Raw genomic sequence first — 21,487 nt, 5'->3', positions numbered from 1 at the left:
AACTTTTTAATACTAAGATGCCAGTCAGACACCTTATCATTTCCCTGTGATGTAAATAGATTTTTTAGTTCCACCCAGATAGGTGTTACCAAGGCCCTAGTACTTCTCAAAATTCACTATTCCACCACCCATTCTATTTTAGACTGCCATACTAACACCTAAAGTATTTACATCTCTTTATTTTTTGCCTCTGGATATTTCCTTTTCATACCCCATGGTGTGACTGTGGTATAATTTATTTAAATCCTTATTTATACTTATATATGCTGTTTTCCATTTGTTTACTCTAATAAGTAAACATTCTCAACATGAACATTCTCATGGGTATTGGTTTTTGTGGATGTTATTTAGCATACAGTTGAAGTCAGACTATTAATTTAGTACCAATATTCCAGGTTGTATAAAATTTTTTTCCAGTAGCATTCAGCAACACAAGAAAGTCAAATAGTTGGAATCACTCAGGTAGGGGTACCCCACTCAAGAAAATGCAATAAAAAGATATTCTGGCAGGAGAGTTTAGAACTAGGGCAAGAAAGTCACTGACATTTTGAATCATAGATTCTGAAGTGGGTAAGGAGAGAAATAAAATCAGGGAAATCAGAGTTCACAGATTAAAACAAAGTAAAAGTCAGTGAATCACTGGCCCCAGGGAAGTGGGAAAAATGGAATGATTACAATGTCAGAGCAGGAAGCAGTGGTCAGAGAATACAATGTCCGAACAAGTGATTGCAAAAGTGGGATAAGTTATTACTTTTTTAAAAAAATATTTATTTATTTTTGGCTGTGTAGGGTCTTAGTTGCAACACAGAGGACCTTTGTTGAGGAGGTGTGCAGGCTTCTCTCTTGTGGTGGCAGCCAGGCTCCAGAGCACGCGGCCTCTGCATTTGGAGGCACACCTCCTCAGTAGTTGCAGCACACAGGCTTAGTTGTCCTGCAGCATGTGGGATCTCAGTTCCATGATCAGGAATCAAACTCATGTCTCCTGCATTGGACGGTGGATTCTTAACCACTGGACCACAGGAGAATCCCCAGATAATTCTTGAGTAACGGAAAAGATCAGGTATGACCATGGGTGGCTGAAAGTAGAGTGTTGGTTATGATCTTTAATGACAAAGAAATCAAAGAAAAGAGAGGCCAGAGCTTTGAGTGGGGTCATCTACACAGACACTAGAGTCCTTAAGGACGATGGACTCAAAACTGACTTTACAACAAGTACAAAGTTTTCATAGAAAAAGAGTATCCAGGAGATCTGAAGGTGAAAGTACCAGGGAAATGCTGGTGGGTAGCACCAGCTTCTAAAGAGCAAGGGATGTTCTAATTGGAAGAGAGGAATAATGGTTTAGAAGGAGTCAAAAGGAACAAGGAGAATACACCTCATTCCCACCCTGAAGCATCTTAAGAGTCTGAGAGAATGAGCCGTCTCTACCTAAGAGATATACAAGGGAAACAATGTCCTCAAGGGAGATCCAGGTGACAGTTAAAGCTGGCAGATGCAAACAATGAAGAAACAGTGGAGGAAATAGGGAAGTTTCCCAGTCCTGTAGCTAGATTTCCAGAGAGGACAATGAAAAGTTGTGTGAAACTTGGGAGGCAAGGATACTGGGTCAGAGAGAACAATCAGAATACAATGTTATAAAAGAGAATAGGTGACCAAATGGAATTATGATCTGGACGGTGATCAGAGAAACCAGGACTGCTAAGCAGAGAGAACTGCTAAATCAGACAGATGAAAATGGGAGTTGCAGTAGCCTCCTAAATCACCTGACATGGAGTTAGGTGCCTTGGGTAGTGAACAGGAAAGTCCAAACCTAGTCATTAGGCACTCAGGATTGGGCAGTCATCCTGTCAGCTTTGACCCTGTGTCTCTGATTCCATATGAGGGTCAGGCAAAACACCAAGGAACCACAAGGACCAAGAGGCAAGCTGTATTGTAAAGTTCTGCTTGAAAGCACCCCTACAAGATTCTGTCCTGAAACATGGGAAGGGGTCATGCTAACTGTCAGTATTTTGTGTCATTCCGTGCTCCCTCCTGCATGCCCCCTACCTCCTGACGTTTGACCCATACTCTAGTTTATACCTGCTTTGTCACCTACTCTGATTACCTCATCTTCATGGAGTGATATAAATGATGTGAGAAGGCTTTGTAAAATGTAGTAAGTTAAATACATGGGGGCATTGACTTCTCCTCCACTTTGATCATTTCTGCTTTAGATCCATTCTCCCAACTCTCAAGTCTATCCTAGCCCTTGGATCAATCTCTGCCTACTAAGAGGCCAAACTGTATGTTATCCCAAGAAATAGGGGCACTATTATAACTCCATTTATCCTCTTTGCCATTTCCTATAACCACTCTTCAACCTAGAAACTGAGACCATTGCTCTGGTTGGTGGACTCTTCTTATTGGCTCCAAAGGGAGGAGTATGTACGCTTCATAATGGGCATTCCAACATGGGGTGGTGCCAGATAGGTAGTGTATAGGTAGTGTATAGTGTATAGTGTATAGGTAGTGTATAGTGTATAGGTAGTGCCAGTGGTAGTGTATCAGATAGGTTCTAGAGCAGGTGTGAGCTTCTGCCAGTTTATTTTCACAAGATGAGTAACTAGAAATATGCCATTGAAACAATGACAAGAAAGCTACCTCCAGTTTCCCCATCTCACGCCCAGCTTCCACCTCCTCTTTCTGTTCCTTCTTGCTCTCATTACCCAAAGCTCCTTCCTCCCTGTCTCCTCAGTCTTTTAGCCCTCAGCCTACTCCGCAGCCCCATCCACCCCCTTCACACTTCAGGCCTACCCATCTCCCTCCTCTGACTAGCGTCACCCCTTCCTGCCACCCCACCTTAATGACATCCACGCCCAGCTCTTTCCCTGTCTCTTCCATATCAACTGCTTACCACCCTGTTCATCTTGCTCCCCTTTCCTGTTACTCCTTTATCTGTGCCCCTACTCCCCCTACTGCCCCTTCTTTTAGTCCCTTGGACTCTGGTTGTCACCAACACTCCAGCCAATCCCAATCAGACCTGCTGATTCACAGATCTTATCCTGGAGAAATGATTTCTCTACTGCCGGGACACACCTGGTACAGTTCAGAATTGCCAGGATTGTGGATTCCCAGAAGGCTTACCTGGTGAACCTAGTGAATTCAAGATGATGGCCAAACAATATTCAGCTTAAAAGTAAGTTCAGTTCTTTGCAGGAGTCCTTTTCTATGATGATGTTTTTAGCCATGAGCAGACTCTGGTTATCTTACTATTATCTGTGTTTTGCCTTCATCGTAATTTTATCAATCCTCTTCAGACACCAATAAAAATCCTAACAAAAACAGACTGGTTCCAAATTGGGAAAGGAGTAAGTCAAGGCTGTATATTGTCACCTTGCTGATTTAACTTATATTCAGAGTACATCATGCTAAATGCCAGGTTGGATGAAGCACAAGCCAGAATCAAGATTGCTGGGAGAAATATCAATAACATCAGATACACAGATGATACCACCCTTATGGCAGAAAGTGAAGAGGAACTAAAGAGTCTCTTGATGAAAGTGAAAGGAGAGAGTGAAAAAGCTCGCTTAAAACTCAACATTCAGAAAACTAAGATTATAGCATCCGGTCCTATAACATCATAGCAAATAGATGAGGAAACAATGGAAACAGTGACAGATTAATTTTTTTGAGCTCCAAAATCACTGCATATGGTAACTGCAGCCATGAAATTAAAAGACACTTGCTCCTTGGAAGAAAAGCTATGATCAACCTAGACAGCACATTAAAAAACAAGGACATTACTTTGCCAACAAAGGTCCATCTAGTCAAAGCTCTGGTTTTTCCAGTAGTCACATATGGATGTGAGAGCTGGACTGTAAAAGAAGCTGAGTGCTGAAGAATTGATGCTTTTGAACTGTGGTGTTGGAGAAGACTCTTGAGAGTCCCTTGGACTGCAAGGAGATCAAACCAGTCAATACTAAAGGAAATCAACCCTGAGTATTCATTGGAAGGGCTAATGCTGAAGCTGAAACTCCAATCCTTTGGCCACCTGATGTGAAGAGCTGACTCATTGGAAAAGACCCTGATGCTGGGAAAGATTGAAGGCAGGAGGAGAAGGGGATGGCAGAGAATGAGATGATTGGATGGCATCACCAACTCGAAGGACATGAGTTTGAGCAAGCTCTGGGAGTTGGTGATGAACAGGGAAGCCTGGCGTGCTGCAGTCCATGGGGTCACAAAGAGTCAGACACGACTGAGCGACTGAACTGACCTGAACTGAAGACCTCAGGAAGTTGTTAGACTCTTGATAGAAAAAGGGACCCAGGCATGAATCACAGTGACAAGTAACAGAGGTTCTTCTCCAACTCAGCCAGGTACGATGAAATCTGTTTGCATTTCAGCATGATGTAAAGGTTTATATAACGGTGTAAGCAGAAGAAAATCACAGTGCCATCTGGTTGGACATCCAGTCAGCCAGCAAACATTTACCAAAAGCCTGCATCTGTACATACTGTGTGAGGTACTGGTAATTCAGAGATGGCCAGACACATTTCTTGTTCTCAAGTAACTTAGTTCTATAAAATAAGTTTAATATTCTAGAACTACAGAGTTGAGGTTGAGCATGGCAGGAAGAAAAATTGGACTAGGGGCTATACAGTCTGGAAAGGTTTTTGAAAGAAGATTACATGTGAGCTCATTATAAACATTAGGTGATTGTTCCCCAGACAGACAACAGGGAAAAGAGCCTTCCAGGCCAAGGAGATGGAGCAGCAGGAGCTAAAGCAAGGATCATGATGTTGCTTGCTGAGCTCAGGAAATTGCAGACATGTCCACCCATCTGTCATGTTCAGCACTGTCTCCAAACCTAAACTCACTGTGAACACACTGTTCTGGATTGGAGGGATGGATGGGTGGATAGATGGAGTGTACCTGGGGGGAAGACCATAGGCTCTGGAGTCAGCATTTAGGTGCTTCCTAAAACCAGGGGTGGCTCCTTTCTTTATGCTTTTAGTTTTATTTTTTTAATATAAACTGTATTAAATAAGGTATCTGCTGCTGCTGCTGCTAAGTCGCTTCAGTCGTGTCCGACTCTGTGTGATCCCATAGACGGCAGCCCACCAGGCTCCCCCGTCCCTGGGATTCTCCAGGCAAGAACACTGGAGTGGGTTGCCATTTCCTTCTCCAATGCACGAAAGTGAAAAGTGAAAGTGAAAGTGAAGTCGTGTCAGACTCTTAGCAACCCCATGGACTGCAGCCTACCAGGCTCCTCCATCCATGGGATTTTCCAGGCAAGAGTACTGGAGTGGGGTGCCATTGCCTTCTCCGAAATAAGGTATCTAGAGGAGTAAAATTCATAGAAAAAGTAAAATGGTGGCTGCCAAGGGCTAAGGGGAGGAGCCAATGGGGAGTTGTTTAATGGATATAAGAGCTTTCTGGAAATGAGTTTCATACAGTGTGACTATACCTCACAGTGCTGAACTACAATACTTAAAAGTGGTTCAGATGGCAAATTCTATGTGTATTTTACCACAACTTTAAAATTTTAAATAAATAAACTGTAAAGTTCCTAAGTTACTTTTAGGGTTAAGAAACGGTTTTATCCTGCTATATTATTTATCATATGGGTGATATGGGGAGGAATGTCTTTATGTATGGGAAACCTCTCCATGTTTCTGAGATAAACATCAGTTCAGTTTAGTTCAGTCACTCAGTCGTGTCCAACCAGGAGCTGACTGTGGCTCAGACCATGAACTCCTTATTGCCAAATTCAGACTTAAATTGAAGAAAGTAGGGAAAACCACTAGACCATTCAGGTATGACCTAAATCAAATCCCTTATGATTATACAGTGGAAGTGAGAAATAGATTTAAGGGACTAGATCTGATAGATAGAGTGCCTGATGAACTATGGACTGAGGTTCGTGACACTGTACAGGAGACAGGGATCAAGACCATCCCCATGGAAAAGAAATGCAAAAAAGCAAAATGGCTGTCTGAAGAGGCCTTACAAATAGCTGTGAAAAGAAGAGAAGCAAAAAGCAAAGAAGAAAAGTAAAGGTATACCCATTTCAATGCAGAGTTCCAAAGAATAGCAAGAAGAGATAAGAAAGCTTTCCTCAGCGATCAATGCAAAGAAATAGAGGAAAACAACAGAATGAGAAAGACTAGAGATCTCTTCAAGAAAATTAGAGATACCAAGGGAACATTTCATGCAAAGATGGGCTCGATAAAGGACAGAAATGGCATGGACCTAACAAAAGCAGAAGATATTAAGAAGAGGTGGCAAGAATACACAGAAGAATTGTACAAAAAAGATCTTCACAACCCAGATAATCACGATGGTGTGATCACTCACCTAGAGCCAGACATCCTGGAATGCCTTAGTCAAGTGGGCCTTAGAAAGCATCACTGCAAACAAAGCTAGTGGAGGTGATGGAATTCCAGTGGAGCTATTTCAAATCCTGAAAAATGATGTTATGAAAGTGCTGCACTCAATATGACAGCAAATTTGGAAAATTCAGCAGCGGCCACAGGACGGGAAAAGGTCGGTTTTCATTCCAATCCCAAAGAAAGGCAATGCCAAAGAATGCTCAAACGACCGCACAATTGCACTCATCTCATATGCTAGTAAAGTAATGCTCAAAATTCCCCAAGCCAGGCTTCAGCAATATGTGAACCGTGAACTTCCTGATGTTCAAGCTGGTTTTAGAAAAGGCAGAGGAACCAGAGATCAAATTGCCAACATCCACGGGATCATCGAAAAAGCAAGAGAGTTCCAGAAAAACATGTATTTCTGCTTTATTGACTATGCCAAAGCCTTTGACTGTGTGGATCACAATAAACTGTGGAAAATTCTGAAAGAGATGGGAATACCAGACCACCTGACCTGCCTCTTGAGAAACCTATATGCAGGTCAGGAAGCAACAGTTAGAACTGGACATGGAACAACAGACTGGTTCCAAACAAGAAAAGGAGTACATCAAGGCTGTATATTGTCACCCTGCTTATTTAACTTATATGCAGAGATAAACATAGAGGGTCTCAATTTTGGACATGTGCTTTAACGTAGAGAGGTTTCTTACTCCTTCCAAAATATTTTTTGGGAAATGACTAGTCAAGGTGAGGCTGAATCCTAAGCCCATTACATCTTGGGTCTGTCACTTTATCATTCAGTTCAGTCGCTCTTTGTGTTCAACTGTTTGCAACCCCATGGACTGCAGCAGCCAGGCTTCCTTGTCCATCGTCAACTCCCGGAGCTTCCTCATACTCAAGTCTATTGAGTCGGTGATGTCATCCAGTCATCTCATCCTCTGTCATCCCCTTCTCCTCCTGCCTTCAATCTTTCCCAGCATCAGGGTTTTTCCCTGGCATCAGGTGGCCAAAGGACTGGAGTTTCAGCTTCAGAATCAGTCCTTCCAATGAATATTCAGGACTGATTTCCTCTAGAATTGACTGGTCACTTCATGGCGAGTCTGTTTTTTGGAAGTGTCGGGCAGCAGTTCTGTAACCAGGCTAGATATGTCCTGAGAAGCTGGGGGAGGTGGGTTGAGCGCCTAAAGAGGGAGTTCTAAGATTTGGGGGTGGGGGATGGGCGAGCAGGAGCGAGGTCTAAGGGAGGCGGGTGAGCTAGGACCAGTTGCCTAGAGACGGCTTGGGACTCTGTTGCCTGGAAACATGTTGCCTTTGGCCTAGCACCTGGTGAGCGTCTGGCCAGATGAGGGGGCGCTGTACTGACCGGACACAGCAGAGCCAAGGCCATGGCTGGACACCAGAAGGAGAAAGCAATCGCAGATGAGGTCCACCAGAACCAGATCCTGCGGGAACTGTACCTCAAAGAGCTACGAACCCAGAAACTCTACACGCAGTATCACGTGAATCCACTCCGCAAGGGTGAGGGGCGCTACCGGACGGAGGAAGGGAAAGAGGGCGCCCCGCGGGAAGGAGCCGGCAGGTGTGCGGGGCAGGGTGTGCGGGGTGGAGCCCAGTAGGAGACGCCTCCTCTGACCTCGCCCCTATTCTCAACGTTTCAGAACTAGGACTTTGGGGTTGGGGAGGGGGTCTCATTCCCCATCACATCAAACAGATGTATTAAAATGCATCCACATCCTGATTAAATATTTTATTGTAACGAATTTGAAAGGTTCTTTATAAATTTGCTTTTGAAATATTTTGCAGGGTTTTGTGTTTTGTTTTGCGTGTGTTTTGGTTTGTTGTTGATAAGTTAAAGGATTTCTTTCCATCTTCTTATATTGTCTGAAGACCTTCAGAAAATTTAAGGGGCACAGACTCAAGGCCCAATTAATTAAATGCCCCCTAATTAAATGGCCCCACCCCAACTCTTCTCCCTTTGCACATTCCTGGGCCAGTTTCATCTGGTCCTGTAACATCAGCTCCCTCTAAAGGCCACTGAGTCTCAAATGGAGACCCAGACCCACGTCCACAACCACCTCCCAGCTCCCTTTCCCTGATTCATCCCGCACCCCTCTCCCACCTGTGGCTACTCCGGAAGATCTTGTTTTAAGCACAAGGCACCACAGCCATTCTCTCTCCCTAGTTAGAAGTCTGGGAGTCATCCTCAGTCTCTCTCTCTCACTGCACACAGCTCAGTAGGCACCATACTGTTTCTTTCCTTAGCGTTTCTCTCACAGGACGGTTCCCACGTTCCTGCCTCAATGGGAGACGCCATCGCGCAAGACTGCCAATCCTCACTTAGCTCCGCCCTCTCTCCATCTGGCCTCGAAGCTCAGCAGGGCTCTCCTTAGTCCTGCCTGCATTGACCTGATGCTCTCCTAACTCTCTTTCTCCCTCCAGGCCCAACCCTCCAACCCTCCCCTATACCATGGCTGGCGAGAGCTATCTCAGAGGCCCCACAGCTTCTGAGCTGAGGTTTACCCTGATCAGAACGTAAGGCCCCTGTGGATGTGGTTCTACTGCCCACTCAGCTTTATCCCAACTCCCCTTTACCCGCACCCTGTTCCTTTAATAAACATTTTAGTGTCTAGTCTGCAGCATCCACAGGCTCTTTTCTGTCCCACCATATCTGAATGCGTGGAATTCCTAAATAACCATGCTATTCCCCCATCTCTTCACTTTCTCTTCTTTCTAAATTCTCCTCCAGCCCTTGTCGTTTGTAACTCAGTCATGTCCGACTCTTTGCAACACCAGGCTTCCTTGTCCTTCACCAACTCCTGGAGCTTGCTCAAACTCATGTCCGTGGAGTCAGGGATGCCATCCAACAATCTTATCCTCTGTCATCCCCTTCTCCTCCTGCCTTCAATCTTTCCTAGCATCAGGGTCTTTTCCCATTGGAAAAGACCCCCTAGTCCTGGACCTGATTAACTGTAGTCCACTGCAGCCCAGCTGTGTAGAAGAAATGGATTGTCATTATTTTAAAATAAGATTTGCATATAGTTAAGGTATGCTGCTGCTGCTGCTAAGTTGCTTCAGTCGTGTCCGACTCTGTGCAACCCCGTAGAAGGCAGCCCACCAGGCTCCCCCATCCCTGGGATTCTCCAGGCAAGAATATTGGGGTGGGTTGCCATTTCCTCCTCCAATGCATACCATGTGACATTTAAATATACATTTATACAGTGAAATAATTAGGACAGTCATTTATTTAAGCATAACCACCTCCTCACATACTTACCTTTGGGGGTTGGGGGTGGGGGATGAGAATACAGAAAATGTATATCTTCATTTTGCTTATGATAACCTGGTTTTCCTCTGGATCCTCCAACTACTAATTTCAAGAAAACCACTTAACATCCAATTCTGTTTAAGCTTGGCCCATTTCAACAATTTTCATAATCCCTTCCAGCAGTGTCCAGGCTTCCTAGGAAAGGTGCTTGGTCTCTCAGCTCACAATCATCAGGCACATGATTAATATGATCCATTGGGATTAAGTGAGGAAATATTAGAATTTGTACCTATCATTATACTTATGTATAAAGAAAGAAATGATGCTTTGTTAATATATGACAATAGTGCATAGAGACTATATCAATATACACATGTGGAAGTTTTTGTTTTTTTTTTACTGGTAGGAGATAGGGATAAAACACGTGGAGACCACTGGTTCCTTCTGGCCTCTGCTCACTTACTACTCCATTCCACCTAGCTCCCTCCACCAGAATTACTCTGCTTCTTGATATTTCTCTAACTCACCAAGCTCACTCTTGGATCTTCCCCATGTATCTCACACAGCAAGTTTATTCAGGACTCTGCTCTTCTGTCTGTCTTTAGAGACACATCACACACACTGTGCCCCACCATCAACATGGGTTTATCCATATAATGTGCTCTATGTGGTTGTGCATCTTACTTATATTTACCTGATATTATACATCTGTTTATTGAGCATCATCATAAGTAGAGTGAAAGCTCAGGGAGAACAGGGACCTTCTCTGTCTTGTTCACAGCCCTACCTCCACTGCATCAGTAATTATGAGCTGAATAGATGTCTATGGATCCTCTACCTGGTACCACATGGCCTCCTGGGTATATATCACTATCTCTGGCTGCCTGATACATCTGCAGCTCCATAGGTCAGTCTGTCCAAGAGACCATTCCGAGATAATGGAAATGTTCTCTGTCTGTGCTGACCTGAATGGCAGCCAGTAGCCATATGTGGCTGTTGAACACTTGAAATGCAGCTGTGGGACTGATTTTTAATTGTATTAAATTTAAATTACTCAAATTCAAGTCTCCACACATAGCTGGTGGCCATCATTAGGACAGTGCCTCTCAGATTGTGAGGTCCTTGAAGATCCTATGCCCTAGTGCCCAGCGTAATATCTGACATTGGACAGACACTCAAAAAATGCTAAATGGGTACCCAGCATAGAGAGGGTCTTAGAAAGGCCAGGGAGAAACTTTTTTAACTTAAACCTATGATGCTGTTTTTCTCTAGTTCACACAATCGCCAGAAAGCCCATGTCTTGGCATGATAACCTGGAAGAACCTGCAGACGGTAAGTCCAGGATTTGAGAATGACGTTGAGACAGAGACAGAGGCAGCTGGCTGGGAGACTCTCAGGGTAGTGGTTCCTTAGGCCAGGCCTCAGTCCTCTGTTTGATCATCAGAAAGCTGAACTCATACTGACAAAACTCACGAGAAACCAACATTTTCAAAACTGCCAGTTTATTAACTGTCAAGCCAAAAAACATGCTCCTCGTGGTCCTGACATTGCATTTGTTCATCCATCCAATACTTAGCTGATAACAAGCACAGGTTCTGGAGTTCTACTAACTGAGTTCAAATCCTGGTTCTGCCATTCATTAACTGTGTGACTTTGGGCACGTTTTTTTTTTTTGTTTGTTTGTTTGTTTTAACATTTCTGAACCTATTTCTTAGAGATGTTGTGAGAATTAAACAATATAATGCAAGTGTTTAAAACAGTATCTAGGGTCCCACACTGCCCAGACTAGCTAACAATACAGTCAAGATGGCTAAAGGTGATCCCAAGAAATCAAAGGGCAAGATGACTGCTTATGCCTTCTTTGTGCAGACGTGCAGAGAGGAACATAAGAAAAACCCAGAGGTCCCTGTCAAATTTGCTGTATTTTCCAAGAAATGCTCTGAGAGGTGGAAGACTGTGTCTGGGAAAGAGAAGCCTAAATTCAATGAAATGGCAGAGGCAGATAAAGTGCGCTGTGATCAGTAAAGGAAGGATTACGGACCAGCTAAAGGAAGCAAGAAGAAGAGGGACCCTAATGCCTCCAAGAGACCACCATCTGGATTTTTCCTATTCTGCTCTGAATTCCGCCCCAAGATCAAGTCTATAAACCCTGGCATCTCTATTGGAGACGTGGCAAGGAAGCTAGGCGAGATGTGGAATAACTTAAGTGACAGGGAGAAGCAGCAGCAAAGCTGGAGGAGAAGTATGAGAAGGATGTCGCAGACTAGGTCTAAATGGAAGTTGATGGCGCCAAAGGTCCTGATAAAGTTGCCGGGAAAAAAGTGGAAGAGGAAGACAAAGAGGAGGAGAAGGAAGAAGGGGAGGAGGAGGAGGATACATTTTAAAAGCTGTTGATCTGTCTCCTTGTGAATACCTTAGAGCAGGGAGCGCTGTGATTGACACACCTCTCATCCAAGACGTGTCTGATGCCCTCGTTAGGTTTAACTACCCGACTGGATCATGATCATATTGCAGTCTCTCCAAGTGCTCTAGTAATTGCCAGTGGTTTACAGGAAGTGGCTGTGGGTGTCTGGAGCACCTGGAAACTGTATCAAAGCTGTACATATTTCCAAACATTTTTAAAACGAAAAGGCTCTCATGTTCTCCTCACTCTGTGCATTTTGCTGTTGGTGTGACAAGGCTTAAAGATGTTTCTGGCACTTTTTTTTTTTTAATCTGTAAGGCGGTGTGTTAATTCTATGGTCATTGGCCAGAAATCCCGAGTTTTCAACTGTACATGTCTATAGTTTGTAAAAAGAACAAAGCAACCGAGGCACACTCTTGACGCTCCTTGCTTGGTGTCAAGGCTGTGGGGGCGATGCCTTCCGGAGGGGCCGTAGCTCAGGGCGTGCACTGTGGGGCTGGACCTGTGAACACAGCAGTGGGCATCCGTTTAGCTTCAGGTTGGCTTGTTTTTGTATATAGTGACATAGCATCCTGCTGCCATTCTTAGCTGTGGAAAAGGGGGTGGGGGTCAGCTGGCATGAGAAGTGTTTTGGATCCTTTTTAGTTGAAGTGCATTAGTTTTAAACTGTTTGTTTGTTTGTTTTTTAAACAAACCGTAGAACTCTTCATTGTCAGCAAAGCTAAGAGCCACAGCACCAGTGAAAGTTCAAGAACCTTCTATACTAAACACGATCTGCAATGTTCTGTTTTTTGTGTTGGTTTTTTTTTTTGTATGTTTAGAATGCTGAAATGTTTTTGAAGTTAAATAAACAGTATTACGTTAAAAAAAAAAGTATCTGGTACATGGTGATCGGGACATGTTATTAATATTATTTTCATTATTACCTGGTGATAGTCACTAGAATGGGGCTGGGAATGTCATACCATAGGCAAAGAGACAGACATGTAAATACCCAGGTAAACAGAGAGCTAGATTGGGATGGCAGCAGCATAGGAAATAGGTGCCCACCTCAGACAGTGAAGTTCTGGAAAGTCCTCCTGGAGAAGGTGAGGTGGAGTATGTTAGATGTAGAAGAATGCGGAAGAACATTCTGGTTACACGGGAAAGCACAGAAATGAGACACCAGCATGGCCAAGAACTGGGAGTATTTGGCATGGCTGTGATAATACGGGTAAGTGGGGCCACATTTAAGAATGAGGGAAGAATATACTTGATAGGAAGCCTAACTCTTCTGACAAGCTTTTCTCCTTCCCCTCTACCTTCTTAGGGTGGAGTTTGATGGAGGAAGGATGTGTGATTTTTGTAGGAGAGAGGGTGGGAAGTGGGGGTGGGCAGGAAGAGTGAGGATTTCAAAGCATCGTGGAGACAGACAAGTAAATAGACTGATAGAGAACAAGGAAGTGAGATTTCCATCTGTAGTGGAGACACCAGCCTGGCTGGAGCAAAGGGTAGCAGCTGGGGACTTGTAGCAATAAGGAAAAAAACAGATGGTAAGGACTTCATTACAAGCCGCCTTGTATTCAGGATAAGATCGGCCCGGTGCCCAGTCCTTTATTTTTTAATTCCATTCTTAAACATCTTGCTGAGGTAGATATCTTCCTCCCACTTTACAGATGAGCAAAGTGAGGTCCAGAGAAGTTAAACCACCTGTCAAGCTAGTAGTAGAAGGGCCATGAATGTCTGACTACAAGCCAGCTTCTTCCCCTTGTCAGACTACCTCCCTCAAACTGAGACTGGATGGGGTAGATTGAAAATGAAATCTACTTAAGTCCTTAAGGTGTACAGTTAGAAACATACCTGGTGTTGACAGCCATGCTGATTTCAATCCAGAAGGATCTGACCTCACTTCTTATATTCCAGCTCCTCTCTGTCTCTTCTGCAGCTTCATTGCCCAACCTTGCTCATGCCCCAGGGCCTTGCCCAAACTTGCTCATGCCCCAGGGCCTTTGTTCTTGCTGCCTGTGACGTGTTCCTCCTCTGCCTCTCTCAGGGCTAGCACCGGCAAGGCATCCAGAGAGGCCTCCCCTCATCATCCTAAGTAGCCAGCCCTGCCTCCCCCTGGCCCCGGCCTACTCCCGTCTTCACAGTGTCCATCACTGCCTGCCTCTATGCGGTTTGTTTTTCTTTTTATTTCTAACTTTCCATCTTATTTTGGAGCATAACCAATTAATAATGTGGTATTTCAGGTGCACAGCAGAGCAACTCAGCCACACATATACATGTATCCATTATCCCCCAAACTCCCCTCCCACCCAGGCTCTCGCCTGACATTGAGCAGAGTTCCCTGTGCTATACAGTAGGTCCTTGTTGGTTACCCACTTTAAATACAGCAGTGAGTACATGTCGGGTTTGATTTTATACTTGTATATTGTGTCCCCTGACCCCTCACCCAGTCTACATTACCAGGAGACCAGGAACCATGTCTATCTCACTCTGCTCTGCCTGCAGGGCCCAAACAGTGCCTGGCACAGAGTTTGTTCTCAACAGATGTTTGTTGAGAGATGTGTGGAAGAACCAGATGTCTGTGTCTTGATGTCTAGGCAAGCCTCGGAGGCTGGTGCTCTGCCTGTCAGGAGGATGTGCCAGAGTCAAGGGCACAGCATCTCTTGTTGGTCCCCAAACATGACTCCTTTGTAACCCCTGCCTCATCTCCCAGCCAGGTTTCTAAATCTTATCCACCACGCTGCCCAGGGACCAAGAAAGAAATACCCAGAGACACAGACTGAAGGTCAAGAGATTGGATGGGATTCTGAGCCTTTGGTAAGTGGGTCTCCTTTACTTGGAAGGTCAGGGGTAATCCAGCAGTGGTTAAAGAAACAGAGTATGGAGCCAGCTGCCTGGACTTTTCTGGCTACCACGTACTAGCTGTGTGACCCTGGGAAGTGACTAAGTTCTTTTGACTAAGCTTCTTCCTAGTACAATGGAGATAATCCAGCATGTTTCACATAAAATTGTTCCGAGGATTAGACGAGACAGTGCTTAGAACGCAGTGCCTGGTACCAAGTGAATACTGCTAAGTGTGGATTAAACAAAGCTTCCTGATGACAGATAGCCTGAGTTTGCTCTCCCAGCTGCTAGTAGAGTGGTCTCGGGCATGTCACCTACATCTCTAAATTCTGTCCCCTGCTCTGGAAAATGTGAATGCTAGTAACATATTTGTGTCATTGATTGGAAAAACACCACTAAGTGCAAGGAGCCTGGGAAATGCAGTCTTTAGCATCAGTTCAGTTCAGTCGCTCAGTCGTGTCCGAATCTTTGCGACCTCATGAACCGCAGCACACCAGGCCTCCCTGTCCATCACCAACTCCCGGAGTTCACTCAAACCCATGTCCATCAAGTCAGTGATGCCATCCAACCATCTCATCCTCTGTCGTTCCCTTCTCCTGCCCTCAACCTTTCCCAGCATCAGGGTCTTTTCAAATAAGTCAGCTCTTCACATAAGGTGGCCAAAGTATTGGAGTTTCAGCTTCAACATCAGTCCTTCCAATGAACACCCAGGACTGATTTCCTTTAGGATGGACTTGTTGGATCGCCTTGCAGTCCAAGGGACTCTCAAGAGTCTTCTCCAACACCACAGTTCAAAAGCATCAATTCTTCGTTGCTCAGCTTTCTTTATAGTACAACTCTTACATCCATACATGACCACTGGAAAAACCATAGCCTTGATTAGATGGACCTTTGTTGGCAAAGTATGATCTCCCTAAATGATATAGGACTTCTGTTCCTAAGAAAGAAACACAGGATTTTGAATAGACTTGAAGAACTTCCTGTCGCACTTGTCTTTTAATTCTGATTATGTCATCTTCATTTCACAAACAGGGTTTAGCAAGAAAAAGCACCAGGGGCCACACATCAGGAGACTGGGACCTGAGTCAAGTCCAGGTCCCTACAAGACAAGGTCTTCCCCCTTCCCCACAGGCTTCTTTCTGACATCTGCCTGCTCCTCTCTAGGTCAACCCGCAACGTGACGACCACAGGCTGAACCACTTCAGGGTCTACAAAGACATCACTCTGTACAAGGCTAAAATGTGGAGCTTGGGAGAAGACGATCACCACAAGTAGTAATCCCTCAGCCCTGGCAATCCTTGTCATTAATGCCCAAAGTGTGTGCTGCCTGGGTAAATAAAGACACTTTAAAGCCTTGATCTGACTATTTCTGTGTCCAGAGTCTCACATTTCTCCTTTCTGCCCAAGTGCACCAGTCTACATCCTTAATCTTATAAACCAGGGAGAGAATTCCAGTTAAAGATGGCAAACTAAATGTATACAATATCTCCTCTGCCTTCTAGACCCAGATAAAAGACAACAAATTGATTTTTTAAAAGATAAATGAGAAACATTAGAAACCAAGAAAACTGAAGCCAGTGCTTAGAAGATGGAAAGCTGGTGGAAGAGGGTGGAGGAAGGCACTAAATGCGAGCTGAGTGGGACACCTCTGAGCACAGAGCCCTGTACCCCCAGGTCTCTGGAGAGGGGTCAGGATTCTGGACAGAATGGGTGTGAGGCAGGGAACTGAAGGAGGGAGGGAGTCTGCTGGGAGTCCCGTTGCACACCCCAGTGCCAGATGCTTAACAGCTCCCACACTGGAGGTTTACTCTTGCGGGAATGGGCAAAGGCCAGGGCTCGGAGACACTAAGAGGTGGGCTAGGAGTAGGTGTGAGCCTGAAAACAATCAATGAACATCTGTGAAAGGAGGGATGAACCCCTCGCCCACCAAGCTGCATTTTTACCCTGGGTTTGAAGCTAGAGGGCTCCTTTTTGGGAAAATGAGCCAGCTCTAAAGAACTGCCCCCCAAAGACCCCCACATGGTACCATTTAAAGGTTCTGGGAAGAAAGAACCAGGGACCATCCAGGCAGCTGAACACACAGAAGTGCTGGGAGAGTCACTCACCCAAGGAGTGCACGGACATTCTGTGCACCACACCTCATCACTTCCCCCACACCTGGCCAATACCTTGCTCTCTGTGTATGTTCCATCTGGCTGTTCCTGACTTATACCTTGAAGAGTGAAGCCATATACTGCTGAGGTCACTCCTGTTTTTGAAATTGCCAAGACTGAATGGAAGCTGCAGTCCTGAGTGGCCCCACCCTGATGGACATTTTCATCCAAGGATGGGCCAGATCAATTATTAGTGACTACGTGGGGATCTAGAAGTGTGCCAGTATCTCATGACTGTTACAGTGCATCTGCTGTAAGGAATCCATGGTCAATGACCAGGGGGTGACTTGTGATATCATAGAAAGAGATTTGGTCTTTGTCATGGTTCCTAACACAGAACTCCTAAATCCTTTGTAATTTAAGTGATAGAGGTGGTGGGAGGGTCTTTTGTTCTAATGAGGTGAGTCTGGGCAGCTTCTTGATAGTTTCAGGACGGGGGCTGCTCCCCACGAAGACCAAACCTTGGTTAGAAACTTAAAACTTCATCCCCACCACCCAAAATCTGGGGAGGGAGGAGGAGCTCAAGATTGAACTAATCACTGATGGCCCATGATTTCATCAATAATGCCCACATGGTGAAATCTCCATAAAGCCCCTAGACTGCAGGGTTTAAGGAGCTTCCAGGTTCAGTTCAGTTCAGTCACATAGTCGTGTCTGACTCTGTGACCCCATGAATCGCAGCACACCAGGCCTCCCTGTCCATCACCAACTCCTGGAGTTCACTCAAACTCATGTCCATCGAGTTGGTGATGCCATCCAGCCATCTCATCCTCTGTCATCCCCTTCTCCTCCTGCCCCCAATCCCTCCCAGCATCAGGGTCTTTTCCAATGAGTCAGCTTTTCACATGAGGTGGCCAAAGTATTGGAGTTTCAGCTTCAACATCAGTCCTTCCAAAGAACACCCAGGACTGATCTCCTTTAGAATGGACTGGTTGGATCTCCTTGCAGTCCGAGGGTCTCTAAAGAGTCTTCTCCAACACCACAGTTCAAAAGCATCAATTCTTCGGTGCTCAGCTTTCTTCACAGTCCAACTCTCACATCCATACATGACCACTGGAAAAACCATAGCCTTGACTAGACAGACCTTTTTGGCAAAGTAACGTCTCTGCTTTTTAATATGCTATCTAGGTTGGTCATAAGGTTTAGGGAGCTTCCAGGTAGGTACACATTAAGGCACTGGTGGGGGGAAGGGGCAGAGATTTAACTCTCAGGACTTGTGGCTTGAGTGTGCCTGGCACTTGGATGCACCTGGTCTTCCTTCAGGGTAGCGTAGATTGTTGCTCAGTTCCATTCAGTCACTCAGTCATGTCCGATTCTTTGCGACCCTATGGATTGCAGCCCGCCAGGCTTTCCTGTTCATCACCAATTCCCAGAGCTTGCTCAAACTCATGTCCATCAAGTTGCTGATGCCATCCAACCATCTCGTCCTCTGTCACCCCCTTCTCCCACCTTCAATCTTTCCCAGCATCAGGGTCTTTTCAAATGAGTCAGTTCTTTGCATCAGGTGGCCAAAAGACTGGAGCTTCAGCTTCAGCATCAGCCCTTCCAATGAATATTCAGGACTGATTTCCTTTAGGATTGACTGGTTTGATCTCCTTGCAGTTCAAGGGACTCTCAAGAGTCTTCTCCAGTGCCACAGTTCAAAAGAATCAATTCTTCGATGCTCAGCTTTCTTTGTAGTCCAACTCTCACATCCATACATGACTACTGGAAAAACCATAGCCTTGACTGGACGGGCCTTTGTCGGCAAAGTAATATCTCTGCTTTTTAATATACTGTCTAGGTTGGTCACAGCTTTTCTTCCAAGAAGCAAGTGTCTTTCAATTTCATGGTTGCAGTCACCATCTGCAGTGATTCTGGAGCCCGAGAAAATAAAGTCTGTCACTGTTTCCATTGTTTCCCCTTCTAGTTGCCATGAAGTGATGGGACTAGATGCCATGATCTTAGTTTTCTGAATGTTGAGTTTTAAGTCAACTTTTTCACTCTCCTCTTTCACTTTCATTAAGAGGTTCTTAGTTCCTCTTCACTTTCTGCCATAAGGGTGGTATCATCTGCATATCTGAGGTTATTGATATTTCTCCCAGCAATCTTGATTCCAGCTTGTGCTTCATCCAGCCCAGCATTTCACATGATGTACTGTGCATGTAAGTTAAATAAGCAGGGTGACAATATACAGCCTTGATGTACTCCTTTCCCTATTTGGAACCAGTCTTTTGTTCCATGTCTGGTTTCTAACTGTTGCTTCTTGACCTGCATACAGATTTCTCAGGAGACAGGTAAGGTAGTCTGATATTCCCACCTCTTGAAGAATTTTTCACAGTTTATTGTGATCTATGCATTCAAAGGCTTTGGCATAATCAATAAAGCAGAAGTAGACGTTTTTATGGAATTCTCTTGATTTTTTGATGATCCAACGGATGCTGGCAATTTGATCTCTGGTTCCTCTGCCTTTTCTAAATCCGGCTTGAACATCTGGAAGTTCACAGTTCACATACTATTAAAGCCTGGCTTGGAGAATTTTGAGCATTTTCTTGCTAACATCTGAAATAAGCGCAAGTTTGAACATTCTTTGGCATTGCCCTTCTTTGGGATTGCAATGAAAACTGACATTTTCCAGTTCTGTGGCCACTGCTGAGCTTTCCAAATTTGCTGGCATATTGAGTGCAGCACTTTCACAGCATTATCTTTTAGGGTTTGAAATAGCTCAACTGGAATTCCATCACCTCCACTAGCTTTGTTCTTAGTGATGCTTCATAAGGCCCACTTGACTAAGGCATTCCAGGATGTCTGGTTCTAGGTGAGTGATCACACCATCATGGTTATCTGGGACATGAAGATCTTTTTTGTATAATTCTTCTGTGTATTTTTCCCACCTCTTCTTAGCATCTTCTGCTTCTGTTAGGTCCATACCAGTTCTGTCCTTTATTGCATTTCATGCAAAGATGGGCACAATAAAGGACAGATTGTTGCTAGATCCCTGGATTTTCTTGAGTGGTCATTAATCTACAAATCTCCCAAACTCCTTTAAAATTACCTATTTTTAATCCTCTAGTGGGATTTCTAAACTAATTATCCTACTCTATGCCTATCAGATTCGCTTTCAACATTGTATCATTTGTACTTTCAATGTCACAAAATACCTCCAAGAGTCCCTTTAGTGTGAAGTTTTCTGCCAGGGTGACTTCCTCTGGTTCACCATCCTCTCCATTTTCCTCAGTCTGTTTCAGTTCACATTCACTAGCTCTCTAGCTGCATCTCTTTTTAGTCCTAGAACAGCAGCCATGTCTCCATTCCCTGGCAATATATTCCTCCCGTAACTCCATTTGCATCCTATTCAATTTTATTTCCAATTTTATCACTTTCCATTTCTTTGGTCAATTCCCTCTTTCAGTTACTTACTTTCATAAAATGCCATGTGGGTTTACTGCTGAAGATGAGGAGGCAACACAACTGCACTCTTTGCCACTTGGACCTAGCGACCAATCACCCACAGACTTTGAAAGAAGCAATTTGGGGTCAGTAACCATTATGTATCTTTTAGGCAGTGGTTTTATGGACTAAAGAGCCAGCAGCAAAATCTCTACTTTCCACAGTTACTCGGTTAACAATACTTTGGTAACTGAAAGGTGAACAGTGTTGTCCAGGAACTGCTATTGATACAGCACCTTGACAGCTGAAGTCCACACATATTGGTACAAAGCAAGAACAGCCTGGACTTGGTCATGGCAACTACTAGCATCCTGCCCATCCTTCAATGCACGGGATTACATTTTAAAGCAATGTGAGAGCTAATACTGAATGTAGCCCAATTATACTTTAAGAGTGGGATGATAAAGTGATATAAATAAGCTCTATAAAGTACATCTCTGAAATTAAGTGATTCTCTTTGCTATAAAAAGAAAAAAAAAAGGAAAGAAGGTACATCATCCAAACCCTACAGAAGTATTCAAGTCAGTAATTTACTTTTGTCCCTACTAGGTTAAACTCTATCAATCTTAAAACTCTCCTATGTTCCACTCATAATTCAAAGTTTCTTAAGCTAAGGCTCCTAACTGGAATTACTATTCGTTACCCTATTCACTACTATTGTACAAATTGTCAAAATAGGCTGGGGTAAAACATTGTGGTCTTCTGAGAATGTGACCCATGTGCTTAGACTTTTCTTCATTGAAATTAGTTTACAAAAACTAAATTCATTCTTTTTGTTCTAGAAACAGTATCATAGGAACAGAGAGATCTTTTAGGTACCAATGATGCTACAAGAAAACCATGCAAAATGAGTTGTTTTTTCTGCTTAAGCATCTCGAGTTCTCAGATATTTGTAGACTCAAAATGTCTAAACTGGAATGGGGGCGGGGGTGGGTGTGGTGCGATGGGGGAAGCTGTCTTCCCTTCCTACCTCTCAAGACAGAGAAAATCCCAACACGAAACATGGCCTGCTCACAACATTCAACCTGCACACAGCTCCAAGCCGGCACTGGAGAA

At 44.4% G+C, this 21,487-nt stretch overlaps 1 protein-coding gene and 1 pseudogene across 1 annotated transcript; both read left to right on the top strand.

The window, feature by feature from the left end:
- The first annotated feature begins 7,736 nt into the window (after window positions 1–7,736).
- CFAP144 (cilia and flagella associated protein 144) lies at window positions 7,737–16,124 on the top strand. Its single transcript, XM_055586989.1, has 4 exons — window positions 7,737–7,869; window positions 10,889–10,948; window positions 14,719–14,822; window positions 16,014–16,124. Exons 1-4 carry the CDS (start codon window positions 7,737–7,739, stop codon window positions 16,122–16,124), a joined length of 408 nt encoding a protein of 135 aa, XP_055442964.1.
- Window positions 11,325–12,000, top strand: LOC129655836 (high mobility group protein B3-like; annotated as a pseudogene).
- Window positions 16,125–21,487: the final 5,363 nt, after the last annotated feature.

The sequence above is a fragment of the Bubalus kerabau genome, chromosome 6 (assembly GCF_029407905.1).
Source record: "Bubalus kerabau isolate K-KA32 ecotype Philippines breed swamp buffalo chromosome 6, PCC_UOA_SB_1v2, whole genome shotgun sequence".
Taxonomy (NCBI): Eukaryota; Metazoa; Chordata; class Mammalia; order Artiodactyla; family Bovidae; genus Bubalus; species Bubalus kerabau.
This window is presented reverse-complemented; position numbering and strand designations above follow the sequence as displayed.

Bases quoted from the DNA above. Each gene is read 5' to 3' on its own strand.
- CFAP144 (XM_055586989.1), top strand. From the start codon at position 7,737: ATGGCTGGACACCAGAAGGAGAAAGCAATCGCAGATGAGGTCCACCAG. The intron at 10,949-14,718 runs GTAAGTCCAGGA...CTCATCTCCCAG, and splicing joins CCTGGAAGAACCTGCAGACG to CCAGGTTTCTAAATCTTATC. The intron at 14,823-16,013 runs GTAAGTGGGTCT...GCTCCTCTCTAG, and splicing joins GATGGGATTCTGAGCCTTTG to GTCAACCCGCAACGTGACGA.